At 33.4% G+C, this 22118-nt stretch overlaps 1 protein-coding gene across 2 annotated transcripts in view; it reads left to right on the top strand.

Annotated features, from left to right (window-relative positions):
• The window catches only part of LOC112043698 (glutamate receptor ionotropic, NMDA 3B), a 50962-nt gene extending 29903 nt beyond the window's left edge, over nucleotides 1-21059 (top strand). The window contains exons 7-14 of one of the 2 annotated variants that reach the window (XM_052882473.1): nucleotides 8167-9418; nucleotides 9699-9832; nucleotides 10219-10369; nucleotides 12599-12728; nucleotides 17242-17408; nucleotides 18510-18629; nucleotides 18786-18853; nucleotides 18930-21059. In XM_052882473.1, the coding sequence (XP_052738433.1) occupies nucleotides 8167-9418; nucleotides 9699-9832; nucleotides 10219-10369; nucleotides 12599-12728; nucleotides 17242-17408; nucleotides 18510-18629; nucleotides 18786-18853; nucleotides 18930-19605 (2698 nt within the window). In that variant the 3' untranslated portion in view covers nucleotides 19606-21059. Of the gene's footprint in view, nucleotides 1-8166; nucleotides 9419-9698; nucleotides 9833-10218; nucleotides 10370-12598; nucleotides 12729-17241; nucleotides 17409-18509; nucleotides 18630-18782; nucleotides 18858-18929 lie in introns of those variants that run through there. The other variant, XM_052882474.1, reaches the window with a different exon arrangement.
• The last annotated feature ends 1059 nt before the right edge of the window (nucleotides 21060-22118 follow it).

Here is a 22118-nt window from a genome sequence, read left to right as displayed (position 1 = left end):
ACATCACTCATCACTCATTTTATATGTAAGGGAACGTACTGTATACTTCGTTACCCATTTTTCACAGCTTTTTTTCTCCCCCTCCCCTAAATTTTGTAACAACAATATTAATCTTTTAACACATCTGTGTAAGTTTGATAAAAAGATCATTTCATTCTAAGGCCTTTACGAAAACAGTTTAACGATCTTTCGATAATTCATGGTCTTTTCACGAAAATCTAATGTCGGATAGCGCCATGACTGATTACGTTCACTGTGATGGATCTGTTTTGTGTAACCGCTTGTACTCGTAATGGTTACTTTTTTATACAACACACCGATCTATGTCGGAAAATTACATCTACTCAGGAATAAACTACTTTTTTGTGTTATCTTTGACCTAGATCCCAAAATCTTCAAAAAACATTTTTTGATATTTTTGTTTTTGTTGTTCTAATCTAGCTATATATATTTAAGATTAACTAATGCTAGAATATCTTTACTTCGTCATCAACCCATATTCGGCTCACTGCTGAGCTCGAGTCTCCTCTCAGAATGAGAGGGGTTAGGCCAATAGTCCATTAAGTGGCCTGAATGCGGATTGGCAGACTTCACACACGCAGAGAATTAAGATAATTCTCTGGTATGCAGGTTTCCTCACGATGTTTTCCTTCACCGATTGATTCACGTGATATTTAATTTCTTAAAATGCACACAACTGAAAAGTTGGAGGTGTATGCCCCGAACCGGATGCGAACCCACACCCTCCGGAATCGGAGGCGGAGGTCATATCCACTGGGCTATAACGGCTCATCTTTACTTATTTCTTATTAATCTGGTGATACAAATTTTTGTACAATCTGCTAAGTAGCTCTACATATCAGTATCTACTTAAATTCTTCCGCTATAAGGACAATAAGTTATATCCGTAAAATAGATTCAAACAAGCTTGAGTTATGAAAAAAAAATTTAAAAAAACATCTCAGACCTCGGCCGCGTAGATATAGTTTATTGACAAAAGGATGTTTCAGGTCCGCTCAAACAAAGATAATATAAACTCCAGCGATTTTCTAAAGCCTACATGGCTCGACATGCAGATATCAAACTCGACTTTTGTTCCTATTCAAAAAGGCTTCCTAGCTCTTTTGAATCTAGTTCGTTTTTGACGTGTCCTATGTTGATAAAATATCTGCGAACAGCTATGTTTTTATTATGAATAGGCAATAGAAAGTTTTTTTTTTATGGGAACTATTTAGATTCGCTCGTAATTTCTTCCGCGTGAATTTCTTTTTTGGATCTTTAAAAGGGTAAAAATGTGTGATTTTATATAACAATTAAAAATTTACAGATGTTTTGATACATTTTAGTGGTATATATTTTAGTAATCAATTCACTTTTTAGATATTTTCCTTTACTTATTATTTTTATCCAAATAAGAGAAAAGCTAATGCCTGTACACTTAAGACATGAAGAAAAATGAACGAAATAGCTTATGAATTGTGAGATTGCGATAACAAGACAAAACCCAGTAGAAATGTTCGTTGTTGCGGGTTTTATCAAGTAAAAAGAGTTTAAATAAAAACTATGAAGCTCGTTACATATAAGTAATTAGTTCAATAAATTCATAACAGGCTGGGGTTGGTGATTAATTGTCACTATAATAATTTTAGAACTTGGCAGCAGTACCTATGTTGAGCATAGCGTTTTGGATAAATAAACTAGCAGATGCCCGCTACTCCGAAAGTGTGATGTTTTACACATCCCGCGGGAACCACGAATTTTTCTGGGATAAAAATATATGCCTATGTATGGATGTATATAAATTTAGTTGAGCGGTGAGGAAACAGACAGACTTGCTTTCGCGTTTATAATAGAAGTATGAGGAATGGATTCGAAAAAATAACATTTATTTCTTAAAAGTGGACGCCCGCGACTTCGTCTGCGTGGAAATCAATGTAAACTTTCAACCTCTATTTCACTACTTTAGGGGTTTTAAAATTCTTAAATCACATTATACTCAAAAAATTAAGGTCTTTTCATACAAACTTTCAAACCCTATTTTAACCCCTTCTTTTTTATTTTAGGGTCAAAAGTACCATATAATCCATATAAATATTATAATTAATGCGAAAGTAAGTCTGTTTGTCTGTTTACACGGCTAAATCACAAAACCAGTTTGGATGGAAGTTTGTATAGAGATGTATGTTTACCAGAATAGGACCTTGGAACACAAACTTATACTTTTTTTTAATTTATACACGTCACAACATAAGAAAAACCAAATAATAAGACATAAAAAAATATAGTAAGTGGGATACAAAGGACGGCCTTATATTATGCTAATTTTCCGGAAAATCCCATTGAATTTTTTTTTACTCTAGGGTCACAAAGTACCCTATGTTTCATATTAAGACATGGACTTTTGGTCCATAAGCAAAATTGCAGTCAAGGGCGAAATTTTCATATAATAAAAATAAATCATATAATTCTATATTTCAAATTCTGTTGCATTTATACAAAGGCAAAGCACACTACGGAATAGAATGGTAACAAGCGTGGGGCATCATCATAAAAGCAAATTGACTAGCGAGTCCGACAACGGCTCGAGATTACTTTTACGTCCCTCTATCTAAAAGGCGAAGGTTGGTCGGTTTATATCAGAGACAGTATTAAGCCGGTTTCAAATGGCTTGCGATTTAATACAACTTGAATTCTTTGTTATTTGATTCATTCCCCTTCAATACTCTTATCTCAAAGGTTCACTTGAGATTTTATATAAGCTTGGATATGTAGCTCACTTACGTTACCACATTATTATGGATTTCCTGCTTATATGACGAAAAAATTTAATTTGAAATGCTTGAAGCACGTTATGTTTTATTCATGTATCATTTTTAAAATATGAGTTGAAGATCATTGATTTATATTTTTAGTGATTTGTTACCCCCTTTAAACCATTTGAAAAAGATTTTTCCATTTTACCCCTAAATGGTCTTTAAATTAACAAAACATTAAAAAAATCCTTTATTCACATTATTTTTTTTTATTTTTTTTTTAATTCAGTTCATGTACCAATTTTTAACCGACTTCAAAAAAAGGAGGAGGTTTCCCAATTCGGCCGTATATATTTTTATATATATTTTTTATTATGGTCTGTCACGCAAACTTTCAACTCCTATTTATATAAACTGCTTTTGAAGTCCAACCGTGAAATAGATACAGACTGCCCCAATGCGGATTGGCAGACTTCACACACGCAAAGAATTAAGAAAATTCTCTGGTATGCAGGTTTCTTCACGATATTTTCCCTTCACCGTTTGAGACACGTGATATTTAATTACTAATTTTATTATAATTTCCTGAAACTCATAATAGAAATTTCAAGTCCTTCAGTATTGCTATGTAATAAAAAGTTTTGCTTCGCAAAGTAAAATACATGCAAGTAAAGGAGGGGTGATTTTGGTGCGACTAAAGCCTGATTGTATGCAAGCAAACAAGTTGCAAAGCGATATTTAAATTTCTACACAGAAAGCAGATGGTACGGTGAATGTATGGAACCTAATGTAATCCCACAGGTCGCCTGAACTCGGCTTTATGCTATAAAATTGTCTTTTGTGGACATGGCATTTTCACCCTTGTGGTCATTTGAAGAAAACTGTATGTTTCACTTTAGATATATTTTTTGTTATATTTTGTTTGTATATTCGTAGCATAAATGTATACGTACGATACGGTATACTCGTATTGACATTCCAAGATTTAATCGACTAGTTGACACTTTTTTATATGGTCTTAAATTGTATATTATCGTTGTACTATATTGAAAAAAAATCATCATATTTTCGGAGACGTGAAAATTTTAATTTTTAAATATTTTTTGTTATTCGCCTGTCGGCCATGATGGTATATATTTCAACTGTTTCATGACGTCACAAACGGAGCTTTTGTCAAAAATATTAGATGACAATTAGTTTGACGTTTAGTACATCAAGTAACATTGTAAAGTCACAAAAGGTACGACAGCATTTTTGACGTTTGGAAAATATGAAAAAATACATAATTTTTAAATTCAGTTTTATTAGAAATCCTTAACTTTTATTCATTAATATCGATTTATTTCGAACTCTCACCGGACTACAAGTACTATAAGAAATTAATATTGTTTAGATGATAAGAGTCAACTACCCTACTAACCCTATTGGCAGGTTTAGTCCAAATTCGAATTCCTTAACATAAAGAAGGCAAGTAATTTTTAAGTCGTGTTTGCATTGAATTTAATATAAACTGTTAAAACATTTAAAATCTTGTTTTTTGTTTCAGTCGTATTAACGTGGAAAATCTAGGAACACAAAATAATATTATTTATTTATTTATGCTTTATTTGTACACCACAATACAAGAAAAACCAAATAATAAGACAGAAAAAAGTATAGCACAGAAGTAGGATACAAAGGACGGCCTTATATTAAGCTACTTTCCCGGAAAAGCCCATTGACCGCGGGATTTGTAAAAAAACAAAATTTCATACGAACAAAGTCCGCTAGTATCATCTTAAATTATTTTGACTATAACCAAAAATCCAATTACATTTTCGCCATATAAAATCTTATAAAACAAACGCGTCAATAATATTATACCCAACTTGTAGTTTCATGTTTTGTCCGACCACACTACATTATGAGACTTGTTTCTCCGTCCCACATAAAATAAAATATGCAAAAGGGTTGCTTGTCCCGGGGAGAACTTTAACTCCGTTACATATTTACTGAGCATAGCGCCGCACAATAGTTATTATGCGGCTGGATGAAAGTAAAACGTAATTGTTAAATATGAAACTCGAAGGATGAATATTAAATACCGTTTCAATTTGAGAACTTCTTGATACTAGGGTTGTGCACTTTGAAATGAAATTAAATAATACACGCTATATGTTCATTAAAACAAATAAAACCAAATGAAAATAAATAGTAGTGTGGTCCATACTACTATTCCAAAGCTGAAGAGTTTTGTTAAACTCAGTAATCACAAACGCAAACACAGGACAGAAAACGCTAAAAGCTAACGTTTTTAGCTTTTACTTTTTAAATCCGTGGTTTTGTATATGTCGGATGATTAGATATCGCCATCCTACAATAATCAGAGTAACTAATTAGGTAGCGATATCTGTTAGAAACGTCAAGGAGTACGTGTCGTTTATTTGTCAGTTGTTTGTCTAGGCATCTGCCAGTTGACGATCTCGGAGTGGGCACGCGCCACGCGGTATTAGCTCTCAAGTTTATTCAGTTATTTTACTCTCAAGTTTATATGTCAGTTGTGAGAGAATTGAGTGAGTCTGTTATTCGTATAGTCAAGTCATTGCATTGTTAGTTACTTAGCTGGAAGCCAAAACGAGCGGGAAGCATTTACATGTAATAAAAGGATTCTTTAACCCTGCTACTAGTGGTTGCCAGTCCGTAATTCCGCTCGTGCTTGACCTCCTGCCCTATGATAATTAATCCTGGTTTACATCTGATAGTATTAGCGCTATACTTGATTAATATTGTAATTAGAGGGTAGACCTGTAGAAGTAAGTCAACGGTATTGATGGATAGTGTTACTTTGTGTATTTGCCATCCCTGACATAAAGCGTAGAACATAGTTGAGATTTAACACGATATCCCGATATTTAGCCCGCGTGATTTAGTCTGTTCTCCGTTAATCAGAAGTGGAAGTTAGTCATGAGTCGGCATATATTTTATTTTGTTTATGTTTTATTTACGTTAGATAGTCGTAATATCGTGAAGGGCGATTTTGTAACATTAGACTACTAATAAAATAAAATTTCATTTAAGTATAAATAAATACTTAAATGAAATTAAACTACAAAAGTAGAAATGATTAAAAAGCAACGAAAGGCGTATATAAGTATCGCTTTGGGTAATTGATCTATAGCAAAACGTAAAAAACCGATCGATTAATCTAAATGGTGTTTTCAATCATGATTTTTTTCGCTTGACCCATCAAATCGTCCACTTCGAACCCAGAAGTTATTGGGGCGTTATTTAATAAAATACGTGCCTTGAATGTTCCGGTCATATAATATTAAGTTTGATCCTTCATAATGGGGGTCTGGGGGTACTAAAACATTTAGGAACGAAGTGTTACATTCGAGAATTACTTATTTTACGGGAGTTGGTGGTAAATTTAATAACAGATTATTAAATTTTTGATTCAATTCCTATATTGATAGACGACAAGGGATAACCACTGAAGCTTGGCGCTGTGTAACGGTTAAAATAGGCTGTTAATAGTAAACAAAATGGATTTGTGGGTTATTAATTCACAGAAAATCTGCTGAGCAACTAATAATAGTAGCTCCGCGGTCTTTCAGTTAACATTTACTGTAATATAGTCTTACTTTTTACGTTTAAGTACGTTAAACCGTATCCTAATAATATAGGAACAATAAAGTAAATATTTGTTTATGAAATATATTTTTACCCTAACATACCTACTCGGGTAAAACTGCGAAGTTTATTACACTATATTTAGGCGATAGTTTGTATGTATGTTTGTTCCTCATTTACGCTGGGGCTACTCTAGTGATTTTACTCTCGATTAATACAAGGTACTGTTCATTCCGGAAAATCTATGGTTCCTGCGGTATTTGTGAAAAACTGAATTCCACGCGGACGAAGTTGCGGGCGTCCGGTAATATAGAATAAAGTAAGGTAACTACAATTCAGTGCATTCTTTTATTGTACCATAAATCTTTCAAATGAATATAATGGTCATCTGAACTCACATAGTGTCCAAATGTTCGCAATATTTCTAACTAAATGCGTCGGATCTCGTGGATAACAGGTTTTGTCGTTAGACGAAATGTCTTTCGACATTGAAACATTTTTGCTCGGTTCAGGGTTTAATGTTTCGGTGACATGTAACTAATTGCGTCTTTCATCTGAACTGGCAGTTAAATTACTTTCGGCGGGAAGTTTCCTCGTTTGTAATAAACTAGCCGTCACTTCACTTTCGATTGCTAGAATGTGAATAGATAATAGGTAGGTGTTATGTTTTTGTAGTGACAAGTAACAGTTCAACGCGATTATAATCATTCCGACCTTAACAATTATAGTTTTTAATAACGAGATTGTAATGTTTCGAGCTAATAAACTAATTCTGCATCTGAAGGTTTTTTATTTTGGTGTGATGACTAAGTTGCTTGGTAGATAAATTATGTTACCATTCAAAGAGGTAGTTAGTATCTACTAATTTGGTAGAGTAGACGAATTTTGCGAGAGGGTCATATTAAGAAAGTCTAAGGGCGGACGATTTTGCGAGCGTCCGTTAGTAATATAAAAAGAAATTATTGGCTAATTAATTGCAATATAATTATGATTTCATATTTGTTATAATAGTTTTAACGGCATATGATATTTCAAAGATAAAAAGGAATATTTAAAAGTCTGCTAAATTTGGGTAACATCCAACTCGATCATGATAACATAAATTCGACGAAACTCCGGAAGCAAAAGTTTGGCCGACAGCCAGACTGTGCCTGCTGATTCGACGGAATGATGACCTACCATTGACATGACTTGAAGCGAATACTTTCCTTTTTGTTCATCTCAAAATAAGGGCGGCCTATGTAGGTCAGGTCAATAGCGAAAACCGTTTTAAGTGCTATAAAATCTCATTTTATTGACGCGGACCATTTTAATTGCGGCTTTTGTGACGTAGAACAAAAAAAAGTGCATGACGGTGAAAGTTCGCTAGCATTATAAAGAAACCTTTGTAGGCAACTGCAATCAATGAATGGTATTTGTGGAGAGCAGACCAATATTTGTGCAGAGTATGCAAGTTGGTTACGCCTGAATTAATAGGCGTTGGTCGTGTCAATTGTTACGTCATTAGTTAGTACGAATGTATTTTGTGGTTTTTCATTTGCTACAGCAACTTTAATTCTCAACGCTTTCAAGATAATAACATTTATAAAACTTTGTCCACTTCCTTTTGTGGAAATTCACAGCTAAGTTACCATGACAATTATTGCTCACCAACTCTGACTTTTATCTTAAAAGTACTGCGATTAAAATAAAGTAGAACAGCTAAAAGTAACCCGAGAGACAAAAATCATGGAGACATTAAACCTCTGTATAAAAAATATGTTTAAATGTAAAGTAAAACAATTGTTTCGTTTTATTTCAGAGAGATGAGAATGGCAACAGCTTTAGAACTGGCTGGTAGTGCAGGACGCTCAGAACGGTCATTAACTGCATCATTTTCATTTTTGAATTTAGTAACAAACCCAGAAGGTTCTAATGTATGGAGGGAAGTCGGTCATGTTTTAGGCCGCAGTGTCAGTTTGCATACAATTGTATGGCCAGGAGGACGGCTTGTGGCGCATGGACAGTCATCTGGTGCTCGCACAATTTTTCGTATAGTCACTGCCTTAGCTCCGCCTTTTGTAATGGAAGGCGAACTTGATGAAGATGGACAATGTCTAAGAGGATTACCTTGTCATCGCCCACGAACATCTGATCGTGATAATCTCACTCTAGCCTTCAACGAATTAGAAAGGGAAAATGTTCCAGATGTAGATGATTATTTTTTTCCGACGCCTCAACCGAATACTTTTTGGAAAATGGCAACTCATTGTTGCTATGGACTAGCTATGGACTTACTAGAAAATATTGCGCAAGAATTAGAGTTTGATTTTCATTTATATATAGTAGAGGATGGCCTTTATGGCGCCAGAAAGTTAGTGAAGCCATATCGAAACTATAACGAAGACAAAATCATTAATAGAGATTTTTGGACAAATCAGGAGAGTTACTTTTCACAGTATAAACATGGCTATGGAGGGATATGGGAAGATAAAAATAAAGATAAAATGCCATATATATTTGATGGAGAATCACACGAAAATCTCGAAAAATGGGACGGTATTATTGGGGATTTAGTTTCTGGAGCCGCTCATATGTCATTTGCGGCACTTAGCGTATCAGCCGCACGAGCTGAAGTAATTGATTTCAGTCAACCTTATTTTTTTAGTGGAATATCGATATTGGCGGCTCCAAATCAGAGACCGGATATACCACTATTGGCGTTTTTGTTGCCGTTTTCACCAGAACTATGGATTGCAATATTCACCTCTCTCAATGTAACGGCTATTGCTGTAGCGATATATGAATGGCTATCTCCGTTTGGTTTGAATCCATGGGGTCGCCAGCGATCAAAAAATTTTAGCATTTCTAGTGCTTTATGGGTAATGTGGGGTTTGCTGTGTGGACATTTAGTGGCATTTAAAGCACCAAAAAGTTGGCCTAATAAGTTCCTCATCAACGTGTGGGGTGGATTTTCTGTGATATTTGTCGCCAGTTACACTGCCAATATTGCTGCTCTTATAGCTGGACTATTTTTTCATAACGCCGTTGACAACTACCAAGGAAGAAGCAATGTATGTATAAATCTCGTCACATAAAAAACACAAGCAATTTAATTTCTAACTGGACTATTTAAAATACTAGCTATACCTGCACCACATCAAAAACATGTACAGTAATTAGCTTAAATTTTAAAATTACAATAGCAACATTGGCCATTGCATATAAATTGCATGATTTTGTACAAAATGCCCATACAAATACTTCTACCTTAGTGAAGCGACCTCATTCAGGTTTTAATAGCAATCAATGAATATAATGTAGTAATTAGTAACAAAGTTTCATCATTTTCAGTGGCTGTCTTTACGAGTTGGGACAGCAAAGTCCTCGGTGGCGGAATATTACGTTCGACGACATAACCCACATCTGGCGCAACAAATGCGTCGTTATGCCCTTCAAGACATCGAGGAAGGAATTCAACGGCTTAGGTCAGGACACTTATCAATTTAATATAAAACCATATTTTATTATTCGCGAGGAACCCGAGTACTTGTTTATTATATTTGACGTTAGATCTTACTTAGCTCCGTGTTTTATCCACGCCTCGGGAACAAAAATCTTTTTCTGGCTCTGGATAAGTTTCTTAAGTATTTTATTCCCCTAGGTGTGTAAAATTTCACGATGATTTGATGAACAGAGCATGTAAGCGTAGTTGTAGACAGTAAAGTGATTCCTTTTGGAGTTGTTTATCTGTTTTGTTTAATCCTAAAAAATACATTTTGCACTGTACGTACCTACTGTTTTGTTAAAATTTTAAAGGGTTATTTGGAACTTCAATTAATTTGTAAGTAATACATTTTCTTTCATGTTTTAGGAATGGAACCTTAGACTTATTGATTGCCGACACGACTGTTTTAGACTACTATCGCGCTACTGACCATGGTTGTAAGCTCCAGAGAGTGGGTGATCACGCCCTTACGCAAGATACATATGCTATTGGTATGGCAAAAGGATTTCCTTTAAAGGTGGGTAATAAAAAAGCTTTCAAATAAATCACCTGTTCTCACATTAGAGTACAAGGGAGTTTTTGATGTATGTCTCATGTAGGTTTATGTACTTAGTGGAAAGAAACTAAAAAGAAAAACTACCGTCAGAAATGTCCTTCATCATTACGGAAAAATGCCGTCTTCTGGCGGGCTTATCCGATTTAAGACTCGAAGCTATTAAGCGTCTCCTTAAAGTACGCATTCTATTAAATTCTGTAGCCAAATCGGTTTATCTTCTTGGAAGCTACGATTTCACATACACACACACACACACACACCGAATTATTATGTAAATAACTCATACCGAATACTCCTCATGCATAGAGGTAATGACAAAAATAACTTTAAAACAGAAAAAAATCTATTGACTGAAGAATGAAGAAGAATTGTTTTTTTGTTAGTCATTTTAAATACAATCGAGTTTATGTCACTCCGTTAAGTTACTTTAGAAATGTTAAAAAAAATGTATTATTATTTAAATAATAAAATAATATTATCAAACCATCTCATTTTATGAGATCAATAATTGTTTTTCACAAACTCATCCATCATTTCCTGTACCATTATTAAATACTAACAAAGAAAATCTTAGAATGAACTATATATATTTTCGAATACGTAATACACAATTTTGCACAACTTCGTGTTAAACTTCCGTGAAGCTTAGCATCATAGTTGAAGTTCCGTGAAGCTGACAATCATAGCGGCAAGAAAACGACTCTCGTCAAAGATTCTTGTCGCTTGTGTTTAGAAATTGCACGACGCACTGCTCTACGACATTTAATTTAATTCATGCCCCGTAGCTAATGTATTTAGGTGCTACGACTCATAGATGTAACCGTATATCACATACTAATGGAAGCACTGAGTAACGGCTTCATATTAGCGAGGCCTGCGTACATTTACATGAAGAAGGTCGCAGATAGGCCTCAGTGACAGCGAAACGACTTCAAATCTTAGAGCGTAAATATTGGTGGTGACGCAGGAACTGCTAATGGTGTGATCGATAGCCAAGTGTCGTGTGACGTGTATATCGCTCTTTTTCTGCGTCATTTTATCTTGACGTTGTTAAATACACGAGCATCATCCGCTTATCGTAGCAAATGGAAGATAATAATTTATTATTTTATACCGACGAACAAATGAGTTAGCAATAAAAGAAAGAACACTATTTTTTTTGGTTAGTAAAATGCTACTATTGTATTTTTTTATGTTTTTATATTTTATTGTATGTTTTGTGTGTTTTGGTCAAGGTCAATGCTATTATTGTATTTTTTTCAACTGAGTTAAATACTACATAGGTTATGTTTTCCTCAGAAAGTAGGTTATATTTGTCTTTTATTGTTAGATATATTAAAAATAAAGCTTTTAATAAAACTTTTAAACAATAATAAAAAAATAATTATCGGTTAAATAAAATATTACTCGTATAAAATAAACGGTATTTCGAAAGTAAAACCATGCTATGAATTACTTTGTTTTTTTTTACACAAAGCTTAAATTTTACCTACCTTTTATACATTTAAAAAGTTTGTTTCAATAAAATTTTATTATTTTTAAAGTTGATGGGAACATTATACAATACTTAGCGCCGGCCCCTAACCTAGTACGGGAGACATAAATCAGCAGATAGTACTTTTATTTCGTTTTCAATGATAACTTGCTATGAAATAACGCTTGTGCGGAGTTTTGTTAACAGTGAGGAACGACGCGCGCGTGTTGTGAATACTAATGCTTTAATATAAAATTATTAAAACATTAGTATTGCTAAAAGAATTTCTTGTTGCACTCGTAAAGCTTCGCATTGTTTAGGTACTTTTTCTAGAAATTACTTTAGCAGGTAAGATTGGAAAAATGCAGGCAGGTGTTATACGCCCGTGTTTCCGCAAGTACCGATAACATAATCAGTGTAAGGTTACAAAAGAAAAAAATCATCATGCTCAGCACAAATCAGCACTGATTTTATGATTCATCGAGGTTTATCTAAAGATGAAATTGTAGAGATTTTTTTCATTAGTTATTCCTACGTCAAATTAAAAAAAAAAACTTGTAAAGCAATTTCTCTCTATCTTTAAAAATTGCAAAACCTAATGGCTTAGGACTTCATACTTAGGATTTATTAGTCAAACAAATGTTATAATTTTAAATAGATAATATTTTGACATATTGCATCATAAATAGTTATAAAATAGTTTAAATATTTTGCAGGATAGCATATCAGCTGTGATAGCAAAATATTCCTCGAACGGGTACATGGATATTCTGACTGAAAAGTGGTACGGAGCTTTGCCGTGCTTCAAACTAAGCCCGGATTATGGAATTCAACCGAAACCTCTTGGTAAGAATACATTCCTGAAACTCTTAAGACCTTATATCTACTTACTCTTTGAACACAATTCGCACATTTGTAAGTCTTTAAAATAACTGAATAAAAGAAATACCTACATTTATAAAAGTACGTAGACAAAACATTCGCCTTAAAAATGGCAGGTTTTGACGACGTCCGTTGTGTATGCGTGATGGATTTACGGAGGTCCTGGGTTCGATCCCCGGCTGGGCCAATAATTTTTTTCTTAATTGGTCTAGGTCTGGCTGGTGAGAGGCTTCGGCCGTGGCTAGTCACCACCCTACCGGCAAAGACATACCGCCAAGCGATTTAGCATTCCGGTACGATGTCGTCTAGAAACCGAATTGGTGTGGATTTTCAACCTCCTCTTGCCAAGTTAGCCCGCCTCCATTTTAGAACTTGTGAAGAATTAAAAAAAGGTTTTCTTTTTAGTTACACATTTATTTTTAACAAAACCACGGTAATGTTACCTTTTCATATCTATATCACAAATCTGCTCTTGTAACACTGAATGACAATAAAAATACAATACTTTTTAAAGTGCGCTTTTGCTAATGTACCTATTTGTAAAATGTTTGTGAAGATAAATATTCAATTGCAAAATTTCCTTGTGGATTGTGAATATCGATGAGTTTGCTATCAGATTTCTTGTATTAATTTATTAAAATTGTTGTTATGAACATGGTGATATTAATTCATTTCGTGTCAGTGATACACAAATTGCACTATTTTCGTTTTGCGTTGTTTATATCAACGTGTTCAGATGCCGCGCTTCAGGCGGAAATTTCATTAGAATTTATCGCCAGCCTCACGTTAATCCAACCCCTCTGGGATGGAGGGAAGGGAGTATTACTTGCAGCCGACCTAAAAGATTAAACATGGAATTTATCGTTGAAAAAATGAGACGCCACGTGCCTTAGCGTAAAACCACACTCGTGACATTTTGTTAGAAAACTGTCTTGTCGCGTTGAGGCATTGACTTGGCTGGTCCAATAAGCAGATAATTTGAAAAGAACAAAGGAATAAAGTAAAAACAAAGATTGAAGAAAACAACGTTGGCAATAATATTCAGACGTGTCTGTTGCCGGATTTCCCTTCGCGTCAGATGTACATCTAGGAGTATTTAAAGATAACTTACGAAACTATATAGCGTGAAATCTTTTCCATTTTTCTATACAAAATGGGATTCTCTAACAATAACATGTCGCTACTGTGACGGAAAGCGTGTTTACCTCTTATTTTGTATAAACTTTTTTGAGGGACAAGAAAATTAAAAGTGAAAAAGGCCTGCCGGCTATTGTTACTTCATTACGTGGCTCCAAGGCCTCTAAATGCGATGTAGAAGAAATACATTCATTATTTCACTATTACAGAAAAATAATATTATTATTTACTTTTCCAACGATATTTAAAATAAATGCCAGTGTCTATATTTTTTGAAAATTAAAAACTAGATTTTTATAGACTTCTTTTTTATTCGTAGAAATATTTCATGTTCTTTCACATTTCAAGTATACAACAGAAAAGGTCATCATCTTGTTCTTATTTCTGCTAAATTTAGTTCCCTCTTCGATTCTCTTAAATACATTAAGTTCAACTTTTACTACTTTTACATAGATCCTATTTCATACAAGCCAACCATTTAACATTCATCTTTCATTGCATGCATTTAGAGTTCGAACAATTTATTGTTTATATTCGTTTATGTAAACTAGACTAACAAATGAAACGACGTTGCTATTAGAGTTTGTATTAGTGATAACATAGTGCGAGTGCAAATATTTATTACGTTAAAAATTCAATTTGTGTTCAGCGACACTATACGATATCGGACAATTGAATTTGCTCTGCGTTAAAGTACGTAGAAACGATGCACGTAAAAGTATTAACGGTCACAATTGCACAGTCCATTTGACAGGAATTGCTGGGCAGACCATTTTAACCCTCAATATGAAACTTTTGGTGTCAACTAGAGCCATATTGCGATCCCTGAATCGCGTAATTACAAATACCTAAAGTTTTTGCTTCGCTACACATTCGATTTTATGAACAAAGTTTTTAACGCTGGCCCCATATTTTTCGTATTGAATTAAAATTGCCAAGTACTAAAATGTACTGTTATGCTCGTTTTGCTTTAGTATTGCATTTAGATTTGATAAATGAAGTTATCGTTTGGAATTCGTTCTTAGATTTTAGTTTTTACAAATGAACTTTTATTTTTGAATTACAACTCTTTATTGCCTTAACCTATTAGGTTACAGATATTTATTTGGTTTTAAAGAACATGAGTTTATGTCAGTATTTGTATGATTTCTAAATTAGATGAATTCTTACTTGTATATAATGTCTCACCTACATGTTTATCTGACTCTTTATCTTTACAATTTTGTACACTTAAAATAAATTCGGGTTTATTTATACACCTATTGAATAATTTACAAGAGTTTCCATTGCAAAATGTTTGTCTTGTTTGTTACAAGATGATAAAAGACCAAGGAATAAAAGTTGCATCTAATAATAATGTAATAACTGAATAAATGAGATATAATCTACATAATCGAGAGAGTCATTTATTATTTCTGTCAAGTACTACATTGTGTTAGGGAAACTTTTTGACGGGGGAGTGATTGAAGCAACTGTAGAAACTCTGGAATTGATTTACGAATACATGGCTGAATATTCTAAGATCTATCTATACTGTTTCATATTTTAAAAAATATAAAAAATATATTCAATCAATTTTTAAGTTTTATCTTTCATAAATAATAGCCAATATGATTCTTTTTTTATTGATGATTATCGTTTCTTTTTTTTGTAACTTATTCAAGAGTCTATAAGATTATTCATCATCATATCAGCCGATGGACGTCCACTGCAGGACATAGGCCTTTTGCAGGGACTTCCAAACATCACGATACTGAGCCACCTGCATCCAGCGAATCCCTGCGACTCGCTTGATGTCGTCAGTCCACCTGGTGAGGGGTCGGCCAACACTGCGCTTACTAGTGCGGGGTCGCCATTCCAGCACTTTGGGAACCCAACGTCCATCGGCTCTTCGAACTATGAGCCCCGCCCATTGCCACTTCAGCTTCGCAACTCGTTGAGTTACTCCATACCATACTCTTACTCTATATTATACATTTCCCCTATCCTTTTTCTTTATTTTCTTGCCTCTTCTTTTCTTTTCTTTAAAACCAAAATCAGCTAAATTGGCACAGCTCGATATTTAGAGACAAACGAATAGCATTTAATTTTCATGTATATACGAGTAGATTACGTACGTAATAGGTAGAGAAATATAAACTTTTTTGTGGGATCCAGAATAATTATTCAGTGGTTTAATAATTGATAAATGAAAAATATTATAGAAAGATAGTATATATACTGTAGAACTGATCAAAATATACGGGCAAATATAACAAAACCTGTTAAAAGTTTCAAAAGCCAATTTATGTTTTTTTGTCATATAGCTGATGTTTATTGATTCGCATTATTGAGTTCAGTTAATTTCTCCAGCGTATTGGATATACAATAAATCAGCAGACGCGTAATGTATACTACGCCTCATTAGATAACAAACGCGATTTGTTCCAATATCGTTAATCGAGACGTTATCGGACAAAGCTTATTGGATTTTCCTTTCTAGGGAAGCCTAACTTCATGTTAATAATATTAAAAGCTAGCGAGACGGAAGAAAATTATATGGTACAAAATTAAAAGCTTAATCGCAATGATAAGCTTAAGCTTCTTTATTTATCCCATCGGTGATGGCCAGAAAGTTTACGAACTGTGGGTAGTTGTTTTCTGCAAGGGATTGAAAGATCATCTGGAGAACAGAAGGCTAAAACTGAGGGTTCTACCCTCAGTTTTTAAGGTTTTTTGGTTAAAAGATCACCTGGCCGCCATCAACGACAATGGTTGGCTAGACTATATGTAGCTAAAAGAAGCGGCTAAAAATAGGAAGGCGTTTCACATATTGACTGCCAAACTTCAGTTCGGAGATGGCACATTACGATGAAGATGATTCTTATAAGACTTAGGGTAGAACAATATGACTCTATACAGGTTGTCCCATAATTAGTGGATAAAGCGCAATTGGTAGATACACCACCTAATTATCTAAAACTAATTTAAATGTTTTTTCTGAAAAGGGTGACCGAGTTATATAACTTGGTCACCCTAGTGGTAATTTATTCCGTAATGTATAACAAAAATCAGATTTATAAAATCTTAATTACAGCAACTACAGCATTAGAAAAACTGATTCAAGATAGAAAATTTTGAAAAAACCGAAAAAAAATATATAATTTGGTCACCCTAGGGATTTTAGGAAAACTATTCAAATTAGTTTTAGATAATTAGGTGGTGTGTCTACCACTTGCGTTTTATCCATTAATTACGCGACACCTGTATGTACTGTCTAACCTTACCTATGTACAATATTACAATATAGCAAACTCTTTAGTAAATACAATTTTATCTAATACAATATTTGTTGTTTTAGGAGTTGCAGCAGTAGCCGGAGTTTTCATTCTTCTAGGAGTGGGGATGATAGTCGGGTGTCTCATATTAATATTGGAACACCTTTTCTACAAATACACTCTTCCCGTTTTGCGTCATCAGCCAAAAGGAACCATTTGGAGAAGCAGAAATATCATGTTTTTCAGTCAGGTAATCAATCTATACTAATAAAGAGGAAAACTTTGTTATCTATATATATATTTGTTATCTATATATATAAGACTAATGATAGAAAAAATAGTAGATATGCAGTAGAAATCAACAGAGGTATAAACGGTAGAATAAACTTCGAAGCAAGTCCTCTTCCATCTTAATTTACTAACATCGTCACTTAACATCACTTGAAATCGTGATCAGCTGGCCTATTCACTAATTTGGTCATTATTAACAACCTATTAAAATAAGCATCAAATCAACTGAGAAATGTAGCTACTGTATGATATCCACGAAGTGTTGTCAGTAGGCACCGGGTGATATTTGTACATAGAATATCGATTTCGTACATGTCAACTAACTTATGTCAAAGTTAGTGAATAAGCCTGTAATTTTTTGCATAAAATAAATAAATACCTATACATAAATATACTTAAACAATACCTACACACATCACTGCTGAGCCCCAAAGTAAGCCTATAGCCTGTGTTATGGGTACTAAAATACCTACTACCTACTTAAATATACTATAGGTATATACGTATGTAATCTGGAATACTCGTAGGTACTTACCTATGTTTCTATACAGCGTTTATCACGGAGTTTCTCAGTATAACTCATACGAATCTTGTCAAGCAAGCCGTGGCAGGAGAATTGCGGCTTTTAAGACTAACGACCCACTTATCTTTAGAGACTCGACGTAATCTCTGATTGCATTTTCCTCTGAATATTTTATTATTTTGATGCTATATCAAAGGTTATTTATCTACGTGTATTTGTAGTAAGAGGGATTTTAGGATTTACTAAGAGGGAGGGAGGGTTACAAAGTTTTAACCCTCTGTCCCTTTTGGTTAAGCTCAAATCGACAGATTTGTGAAATTCACACTTTTTAGCTTGTAACTAACAAACTGACCCACCTAACCCGAACCCGACGCCCTTTTTTATTAAGATACTCAACAACATACTAGGTATCCTCCTTTATATTTACCATTGAGCAAAGTGGAACATTTTATGGGATGTATGTTTTGATAAAAATGTTTTTCTCTTCTGTGAAATATTAAAAACTATTATAATAAACTTAGTTTGAATTTGTTTCAGAAACTTTATAGATTTATTAATTGCGTGGAACTGGTGTCACCACACCACGCAGCGAGGGAACTAGTCAATACTATTCGCCAAGGACACTTTACCTCATTGTTTCAGAAGAGTGTCAAAAGGGTAAGTGTTAATCAATTTACAACCCACCCCAAAATTTAATGTTATATATTTTTTTTTAAATCATCAAAAATCTTCATACTCCCAATAATACTAGCCACATATCTCCCTGATTGATTTTTTATCAGATTACGACAGGAGATGCATTTGTTTCAGAAGGAACACGAACAGCGTAGAAGAAGAAAGAGTAAAGCACAATTCTTTGAGATGATACAAGAAATCAGAAGGTAAAAAGCGTAAAGCATTATTTAACAAACTATAATATACTTTTATGACTTTTGTTTAAAAATTTAATTGTTTTAGGGTACAACAAGGTCGTGATCACTCATTAGATTCAATAAAGGAAAACGTCGCGGTTGAGACATCAGTATCAGAAGAAATCACAGAGTCAAAATTTCTATCACCATCCCCTGAAGTTTCTAGTAGATCTCCTCGTCAAATCAGATCACCCAGACAACTTCGGTCTCCTAGAAGTCGAAGAAAAAGATGTAGCCTTGCTGGTCTCAACGTTCGCCGATTCAGTACTGATTCAGTGTTAGGTTCTGATTCTGCATCTATATACGAGAAGACAAGCTTGAATATCGGAAGGCGGTTAAGCCGCGACGTTAGTTTCTTAACAAACTCTCCCCCTGACATTAATACTAGACTCCGCACGCCTTCTCCAATGGTACGGAGACCCGAAGGTTCCTCGACCAGATCATACCAAGACGTATCAGAATCATCACAAAATTATTTATCTGTAGATCCACCTAGTCATCGAGCCAGTGTAGAGATAATGGTTTCCCAAGAAGCGGATGTTCCACCTGCCCCCCCATATCCAAGAGTGTCTCCAACAGGAGCACGATCAGAGTTATCTCAGCTATCTGAAAACGAACTCATAAGATTATGGCGAAGTTCAGAAAGAGAAGTTAGAGAAGCTCTGTTGGCAGCATTACAAGAAAGAAGAGCAAGTTTAGACCCAAAGCGAGATCCAGGATGAACTACACTACTAGATTTTGATCTGGAAATGAAATCTTTAGTAGAAAAATCACTTCATATTCCTTATAGGTGTTGGTCGCGCGGGTAGGATGCATAGGAGTTTTTTCGAGAACCTATTCGTAAAGGTTGAAATGGTGCCTTTTAACATTGTTTGACGTGGATCTAGCAGGCGAGTCGTTAATAAAATCCAGTGTTCATTTAAGTGTCTTGTTATAATTGTATTTTAGAGGCTTAGTATCATCGTTTCTTATAATTGAAATTCGCGTCAAACAAATTAAGAGGGCCGTAGAAGATACTGAATTTTGAGATTTTTGCGTCCATTTATATAAGAAGCGATTGTTAGATATGAGATATAAAATCAATTCATTTGTATTAAGTGTTGATAAATATAATTATAGCTATGACCAGAAAATTTAAAGTGCTTTATTCTATTACTAGTCTAGATGGCAATAGATAATTTTTTTCATGTAGTAGTTCTATACTATGGTAGCTAATATATTATATTGAAAATAATTATAATATGTATCTGGATTTAATCGTAAAGTTGTAATAATTGACATTATTTTAATAACTTTATGTTATTTACCAAATACAGCATGTTTTATCAAATAAATTGAATTTAAGAAAAGCAATATAAATAAAAATATCGTCTGATACTTGATACTAATCTAGCTGAGATTAGTCCTGTAAGGTATTGATATTAATATTTGTTTATCATTATTATGTATTACTACTATTTTAAAGTTGTTAGATATGGCGCTACATTTATGTCTTGTCTGAATATTTTTTCGAGTATTTTTTTGGTCTATTGGGAAAAATGTAATCTTCTCTTGGTCGTTTTCTTCATCACTGAAGATCATATCAGCACTGCAGTGTCGTTCTTCGAAGTTTTATTCCGATCTTTTGTTAATCAGACCAATGTTATAGTACGAGATCCGGTATAAGGAATATATTACTCTCATCTGTTATTTATTTCGGATGAGAAATAAATGATGGAAAATATTTACAGTGACACATTGCAAATAGATTGCCTAGTGAAATTGCGCCCGTCGATTGTTAAATGATGATTTTTTTTTTATTTATTTAATCTACTTCCCTCTTACACTAGTAAGAAGAATATACCCAAGAGAATTAAAAACTAAAGGTTGCCTACTTTCACACGGCAACTGTGGGGTTGCTATTTACACAGTTAATTAATATTATACAAATACCCTCACCAGTTATTAATCCGTCTAATATGTCAACAGAAAGCTTATTTTATGCTTATTTTTATTTTATTAAGTTGCCTTTATTTTTTTTAAATATGTGTTTGACCGTAATTTAACTAGTCAACCTATTTACAATGTGTCAATGTGAATATATCATTTGTTTTTTATACCAAATAAATAACAGATGAGGTTATATATTCTTTATATCGAATCTTACACCATTATAATATTATGTTTGAAAATTGTCTTGTTTCTGATAAATACCTACTTTTGTATATTTGTATAAGATTAAATTTAGTTTTAACAAATATTCAACGTTTATTCTAACAATATTAAATAAAATATGGACATACTTCAATGTAGTAGGGTGTTATTGTATTATGAAATTACAGCAAAGTCATTTTAAATTCAATGTAAACCAAAATTCCCCTAATTTTTGATTCCCTTCAATTTATGTATAGGTACAGGTATGTAAAATAAAAGTACATGATTAAGAAATTATATAAATAATTAATCAATGATTAAGGTATAATAGCAAACAATACTGCCATGAAATCAGTAGATAGGTAAGTAGGTAATACACAGTTTTACCCTAGAATTGCACCCTAGACTTTAGTTAGTGTTTCCTCTATTTATCTTATATAATTTTAACATTTTATCACACGCGCATGTTATTCAAAAAACATTATCAAAAAAGATTTTATATTTATGTATAGAAAAAAACCACAAAGATACTTGTTATTGCTTAAATAAATAATAATTGTGTAGCGAAGTTTGAAATAAAATGACAAACATTATTTGAAATATTTCCTAGGCAATCCTACTACAGAATATTTTTTGAGTGGAAATTACTACATTATTAATAAAACCGTTATTTTTTTACTAAAATTAAATTAAAATATATGAACTACTAAACACCAAAAGCTGATAAAGGTATAAATTATAAATTCAAAAAGCTTGAAATATATTGGTTAACCTTAAACGAAATAAAATTAAAGTAATATCAAGCAATATTTTCTGAATAGCTTTTACACTACGACTTTTTCCCTTTATTTTCTTGAGCAATATTTTGAATATTATAATATCGCTGAAAATATTTTACAGTACAACAAAGTTTCGTAAATTACGTTGGCCACATTGCAATTTTACTTTATGCTCCATTTTAACATGGGCGAATTCAGCTGTGTTGTGAATTCGAGCAAGAGTTACAATTGCTTTATTAATGTTTACCCGTATTTTGTATTACTGTTCACTTAAAGCATAATATTGCATGTTTAAAGTCTGTAGTTTTTTGTGTCTAATTAAA

This window comes from Bicyclus anynana, chromosome 7, assembly GCF_947172395.1.
Source record: "Bicyclus anynana chromosome 7, ilBicAnyn1.1, whole genome shotgun sequence".
Classification (NCBI taxonomy): domain Eukaryota; kingdom Metazoa; phylum Arthropoda; class Insecta; order Lepidoptera; family Nymphalidae; genus Bicyclus; species Bicyclus anynana.
Note: the sequence above shows the minus strand (reverse complement) of the source record. Positions and strands in the feature narration are given on the sequence as shown.